The sequence below is a fragment of the Myotis brandtii genome, unplaced genomic scaffold (assembly GCF_000412655.1).
Source record: "Myotis brandtii unplaced genomic scaffold, ASM41265v1 scaffold3986, whole genome shotgun sequence".
Lineage (NCBI taxonomy): Eukaryota > Metazoa > Chordata > Mammalia > Chiroptera > Vespertilionidae > Myotis > Myotis brandtii.
In genome coordinates this window covers 1-6,894 of record NW_005365308.1, presented here as the reverse complement: position 1 = coordinate 6,894, position 6,894 = coordinate 1, and the positions used below count along the sequence as shown (strand labels likewise).

The window sequence follows — 6,894 nt, the reverse complement described above, 5'->3', positions numbered from 1 at the left end:
CCAGTGGGTTGTGTGCAGGAGGCAGCTGATCGATGTTTCTCTCTCATCGATGTTTCTAACTCTCTATCTCTCTCTCTTCCTCTCTGTAAAAAATCAATAAAATATATTTAAAAAAATAAATAAATAAAGTAAAATAAAAAATAAATAAAAAACAAAACAAAACCCTGTTCCTCATCATGTGTTTTGGAATCTTTCCCTATTTGAAGTTGGGTTGTTTCCGGGTTTATTACTGAGAAGTTGAAGTTATTTACATAACGTGGACCCGAGTTCCGTGACGATATGCAATTGATGATATGCGTATTGCAGAGATTCTCTCAGTTTGTGGCTTATCTGATCACCTTCTTAATTTTGTGTTTGAAGTGAAGGTTTGCATTTTGACAAAGTCTAATTTACTTCTTCTTATGGTTTGAGCTTTTTTCCTGTCTCATCTAGTGAGTTTTTGCATACTCCAATGTCGTGAATATTTTCTCCTGAAATTTTGTAACTTTAAAAATATATATATATTTTTACTGGTTTCAGAGAGGAAGGGAGAGGGGAGAGAGAGATAGAAACATCAATGATGAGAGAGAATCATTGATCGGCTGCTTCCTGCACATTCCCCACTGGGGATCGAGCCTGCAACCCTGGCATGTCCCTGATCAGAATCAAACCCGGGACCCTTCAGTCCCCAGGCTGACGCTCTATCCACTGAGCCAAACCAGCCAGGGCAAGAAATTTTGTAACTTTTAAAATATTTTTTATTGATTTCAGAGAGGAAGGCAGAGGGAGAGAGAGATAGAAACATCAATGATGAGAATCATTGATTGGCTGCCTCCTGCACTCCCACCCTGGGGATCAAGCCCGCAAGCCAGGCATGTGCTCTTGGAATCGAACCCGGGACCCTTCAGTCCGCAGGCCGACGCTCTATCCACTGAGCCAAACCAGCCAGGGCAGGACTATTTTTTTTAAAATCTATATATTTATTGATTTCAGAGAGGAAGGGAGAGATAGAAACATCAATGATGAGAGAGAATCATTGACCGGCTGCCTCCTGCACACCCCCCACTGGGGATGATTGAGCCCTCAACCCGGGCATGTGCCCTGACCGGGAATCGAACCATAACCTCCTGGTTCATAGGTCGATGCTCATCTACCGAGCCATGCCAGCCAGGCAGAAATTTTGTAATTTTTGTCTATGGTGTGAAGGATTGATATTCTTTTTTGTTTTTCTTGTTCTATACAGATATCCAGTAATTTCAGCTATTTGAATTGAAAATGTTTTCCTTTCCCCATTTTATTCTTTTAGCACTCTATTGAAAATCCGTGTGTGTGTATCTACAGGGTGTCCCCCAAAATGTATATACACTTTAACAGCTGATAGCTCAATTTTGAAAATGAAATGATTATAATAAACACTGCCTTTATAATTATTCAAAGTGTGTGCACACATTTTTTGGGGACAATCTATATATCTGGAGCCTGGATTCTGTCCCATTGATCTGCAGGTCTATTCCAATACCAACCTGTACGGATCACTGTAGCTCTGTAATACATCTTGAAATAAGGACGTGTAAGCCCTAAAAGTTCTTTTTCCATTTTCAAATTTGTTTTGGCTATTCTGGGACCTTTGCATTTCCATATAAATTATAGAACCAGCTTGTCAATTTTTATAAGAAGGCCTTCTGGAGTTTTGGTTGGGATTATGTAATTCCATAGATCAATTTGAGGAGGAGAGTTTAACAACCCTAAATCTTTCAATCCATGAACATAGTCTTTCTCTCCACTTATTATATCTCCTTACATTTCTCTGGCAATGCTTGGTGGTTTTAATTGTATAGACATTGCTCTTAATTCGATAAATTCATCCCTAAGTGTTTCGTGCTTTCTGATACTGTTGTAAATAGTATTTTTAAATTGTCATGTCTGATTGGCTGCAGCAAGTATATAGAAATATGATTGTTTTACATAGTGAGTTTATATCCTGTGACCTTGCCGGGCTTATAACAGGATGCCATGTACATGACAATAATAGCACCAAGTGAAGAGCATGAAATGAAGGACTATTGAGCAAAGAAATGTCACCAGACAACAACTCAAATACACAGAAAGAGTTTAAGAGTAGCCCTAGCCGGTTTGCTCAATGGATAGAGCATCGGACCTCGACTGAAAGGTCCTGGGTTCAATTCCAATCAAGGGCAGGTACCTCGGTTGCAGGCTTGATCCCTGGCCCCTCTCACATTGATGCTTTTCTCTCTCAGTCTCTCTCCTCTCCCTTCCACTCTCTTTAAAATAATCAATGGAAAAATATCCTCGGGTGAGGATTAACCAACCAACCAAACTAACTAAAGAAACAGAGAGTAAAGCAAATGGCTAATATGATGTTTAAAATAAAATGCTTGAAAAACACTTTTCTCCTTCCTTGCCCTAGTTAATGTAAAAGAAAGAAGATTGTTTAAAGTAATACTTATAAGACAGTATTTCTGAGTTCATAACATACATGAATGAACATATATGAGAAGAGAGGAGGGGAGAAATGGAGCTAATTGGAGCGAAGTTTCTGTATTCTGCTGGAATTAAGTTGGTATAGACTGAAGTAAATTGTGTAAATTAGAATGCATAATCTCCAGAGCAACCACTAAAAGAAATAACTTAAAAACATATCCTTAAAAACAGCAAGGGAATTAAAACAGTGCAATGGGAAATATCTATTTAACGTAAAAGAATATCGTAAGGAGAAACAAAAGAGCAAAAACTCACAAAACATAGAGAAAACCAATAGCTAAATGGTGGCTGGAAATCCAATCACAGCAATAACAACATCGAATGGCAATTGAACACCATCGGAAGGCAGACATCGTCAGACTGGATTTAAAGAAGAGCTTCAACTCTAAGCTGTCTTCAGGAGACATACTTTAGAAATGAAGACACACATAGGTCTGGTGTGCAAGTAGAGTAGAAGGTATACCCAGCAAATAACCATAGGCCTGGAGAAACCAAATTCATCCAGGCAGGAAATACAGCCTCTCGCCGCTTAAAGATGGGAATCCTGCTAAGAAGTACGTCCTTAGGCGATCTCGTTGTACGAACATAGATGCACAAACCTAGATGGTACAGCCCACTCCACACCTAGGCTGTGTGGTCAACCCTACTGCTCCTGGGCTATAAGCTGGTGTGGCATGTTACTGTACAAAACAACACAAGGTTAAGTCACACACAAGAGAAAATGACGCAAATAAGAGGCGCAGGAAACACAAGTTGGATGAGGCTGGCGCTGGTATAACAGCCCCCCAGCTGAGGGCAGGCCATTGGGCCGCAGGCCAGACACAGGGAAGAGAGAGAGGCGGGAGGGGCGTGGCAGGTGGGCAGGATCAGAGGCAGGGACCACGGAGAGTAACAGCAGCAGGAAACCACCTGATGTGGAGGATCCAGGGGCCACAGGTGAAGCAGAGGCCACCCCCAGAGAGACCCGAAGCGGGAACACTGGGCCCTGGGGTGGTCTGGGTAGGATGAGCAAAATGGTGGTGTGGTGTTTGATCGTGAGATGTGAGCACAGGGAGGGAGAGGTCTTGGGGGCTGGTGGGGTAGGGGATCTGTAAGGCTGGACAATCTTCCAGGCTCGCAAAGGCACAGGGAAAAACACAGCCAAATGTGTCTCTAGACTGCCGTTGGCCGACTAAGTTAAAAGAACAGAGAACACATTAGTTGCCACTAATCAAGGAAGTAATTTAAAACAGCTTTTTCTTTCTTTTTCATATCAAAGATCCAAAGGGCTTAGGGCGTTTCCCGTGCAGCCCCGAACTTCCAAGGAAGCATCTGCTTAGTGCTGGGGACGGGGAGGGGACACAGGGCGTTGCCAGGAGAGCCCAGGCCGCAGCGCCAAGATCAGGCCAGGGAGTGGTTTTCCACAGAACAGTTTTGCCCAAAGTCATGTAGAATTCATGCAAAGCTAGAGCCCAAACCCAGGTCCAGGGTGACACCCTGCCCGGTGTGCGTGGGACCAGCTGGGTCCCCAGGACGCAGAACTAAAGTGCTAAAATCAGGACAGGCCTAAGCCACCTGGGAGGAATCTGCCACCTTGCCAGGTCGCTGACCTTCAGATCCGGGTTGTCACTGGTAGCCCTTCCCACCCCCCAGCACCCGTGCCCACCTGGGCCTCTCTGCTTTGGAAGGGCAGACTCGGGAAACAAGAGACAGAGCAACACGGGGCGGCTGGAGGGAAAAGGGGGACATATGTAGTACTTTCAACAACAAAGAATTATTAAAATAAAAGAGAGACAGAATAACAGCAGCCCCCTCCCCCGCCCTCTCGGCCTGCAGACAGGGTTTGGTTCAGGCCCAGTCCCAAGGACTCAATGACCAAACTCTGTAGAGAGGAGCATCCAGCGAGACGTGCTTTCCTCGGGCACGGCTGCCCGGGTCCGGTTAGCAGACTGACCCCGTCTCCCTGAAGGACCCCGGGCCCCTCCTCGCAGGCCCCACAGTCGTCCCGCCCTGTCCCTGGGGCCCAGGGAACAGAGAGGGGAATGGGGTCCTCCTCCCGGGGCCTCCCAGCTTCTCCCAGGAAGGGGTGACTCCAGGGGCTGGATGTGACCCCCGCTGTGGGTGGTCCTGGGAGGTCCAGGCCCACAGGCTCGTCTTCACATCCATTCAGCTGGGCACATGCTTAGGAGTGCCGCTCTGGAAGGTTCACCGAGGCCACACTGTGTGGGAGCCCAGCAAAGGGCCCCAGGTGAGAGTGGGCCTGCCCACTGGGCCTGGGCCTGCCCACGGGACAGGTTAGGGCACATGCGACAGGGTCAGAGAGAGGGCGCAGGGCAGCCCCGCCGAACTCTGAGCAGGTGGGCCAGCCCCTGGTGCACTGGGTCTCCTCTGAAGGGGGGTCCTGAGGACCCAAGAGCCCGGTTCCCCACCCTCCAATCTGCAGCCACTGACTCTAACAGGTAGGACCTGGAGTTGTCCCCAGGCAGCCGCAGAGGCGGAGACCACCGCAGGGGGAGGGCCACCTCTCCCCCCAGGAATGTGTAGCAGAGTCCACCGTCCTGACCAGGTGCGGGGTCTCGACAGGAAGGGGCCTAGTGGTGCTCTGCCCCTTCCTCTTCCCCTCCCTCACCCTCTGCCCTCCCCCCTCCCACGCATAGCAGGTGCCCTGGGTCCCCCACCAGCTCCTCAGAGCAGGGCCTGCTCCATCACAGGCGGACCTCACACAGGAGGAAGGCCCCTTGCTGACCAGCACTCTGCCCTCTGGGGCCCGGACACGTAGAGAAAAGAGCGGAGGGCAGGGGAAGGGGGTCCACCTGCAGGAGGGCTGGACGACTGGCAGCTTCGCAGGTCATGCATCAGGACATGGCCCCGAGGGTCTGCCTTCTGCCCCGGCCACCACCACCCTGGCCACATTCTGTCATCACACACACGGGCAGCTCCCCAGACCCTCTCTGCCCACTGCTCAGCGCTGCTGGAAGCCCCAGCCGTGAGGCCCCTGTGGTCACCCAGGGCCCTTGCCCCTCCCTGCTCACCTGTGGGCTCCATGGCTCCTCTGAGGACGAAGGCCAGGCCAGGTTCCTGGAGGCCGAGGCCAGGAATGGGAGGTGCAGGTAAGCCAGGCAGTTGTATTTGACCTCGGGCTCAGAGTTACAGGAACTTGAGAACAACGCCCAGTCCCTGCCCAGGCACAGCCCCACCGTCCCTCCTGGTGGGAGGAGCCAGGCAGCTTTGCAATGTGCCCAGATCTGGCAGCCAGGCGGCTGTCCCAGGAGAGACCTTCCGCCAGGTGCCTGAGCTGGTGCTCAACCTCGGCTGGCGCCGGCGGTATTTTATGGACAACAGAGGCACGCAGCGGCCCTGCCGGTGGCTTCCCTGCTCTCAGAACCAAGCCCAGGGTTTCGCCCTGCTGGCCTCACCCCACTCCCCCACCGTCTCCAGCCTGGGTGCCTTCATAAGTACATTGAAGACCTTTTCAGTTACAGCTTCGATGGTTACTCTTAGCTCAATGAAGGTATTTGTATTCCTTTTGTTTTTTAAAGCGGAGGAGGACCTTACCCTGTGTGGTTTGTTTCCTTTATTTTTTTTTTTCAATTTGAAAGATCTGGAGTTAAACCTGGCAGGGGGTGTGGCTCAGTTGTTGAACATCAACCCATGCGCCAAAGGTCACCGGTTCAATTCCCCGTCAGGACACACGCCTGGGTTTCAGCTTCCATCCCTGGTGGGGGCCATGCAGGAGGCAGCCAATTGATGTTTCTCTCTCCTTGTTGTCTCTCTCTCTCTCGCTCTCTCTTCCCCTCTAAGGATCAATAAAAAAAACAAAACCAAAAAAACATTTGAACTCTAATCCAGTGGAAAATTTAGTCATAATTTCATAAACCTTTCCTCCTCCATTTACTTGAACAATGTGATATTAATGCCCTTTCATGAGTTATGATGACACTGACTCATTCTCTGTGTACTTACCCTTCTTTTCCCTCCCCACCCAATAGGATCAGCTTTGTGTTTAAATATATACTGAATAAACTTACACCTTCATTACTTGAATTTTCACGTCCAAATGATATCATTTATTTACATAAAAATGAAGAAACACCCTTTTCTATTTTAAAACACATTTTTACTTCCCTAGCTGGTTTGGCTCAGTGGATAGTCGGCCTGCGGACTGAAGGGTCCCGGGTTCAATTCTGATCAAGGGCACATACCCCGGATTGCAGGCTCGATCCCCAGTGGGGGGCATGCAGGAGGCAGCCCATCAATGATTCTCTCATCACTGTTTCTCTCTCTCTCTGAAATGAATAAAATATATATATAAATGTTTTTGTTGATTTCAGAGAAAGGGAGATAGAAACATCAATGATAAGAATCATTGATAGGCTGCCTCCTGCAACCTGGGCATGAGCCCTGACCGGGAACTGAACCATGACCTCCCGGTTC

At 48.7% G+C, this 6,894-nt stretch overlaps 1 protein-coding gene across 2 annotated transcripts in view; it reads right to left on the bottom strand.

Moving 5' to 3' along the window:
* ABO (ABO blood group (transferase A, alpha 1-3-N-acetylgalactosaminyltransferase; transferase B, alpha 1-3-galactosyltransferase)) overlaps positions 1-5,782 on the bottom strand; it is an 11,826-nt gene extending 6,044 nt beyond the window's left edge. For both annotated transcript variants that reach the window (XM_005873054.2, XM_014545195.1), the window contains exon 1: positions 5,493-5,782. In XM_005873054.2, the coding sequence (XP_005873116.1) occupies positions 5,493-5,505 (13 nt within the window). In that variant the 5' untranslated portion in view covers positions 5,506-5,782. The remainder of the gene's footprint in view (positions 1-5,492) is intronic.
* Between the last annotated feature and the right edge of the window lie 1,112 nt (positions 5,783-6,894).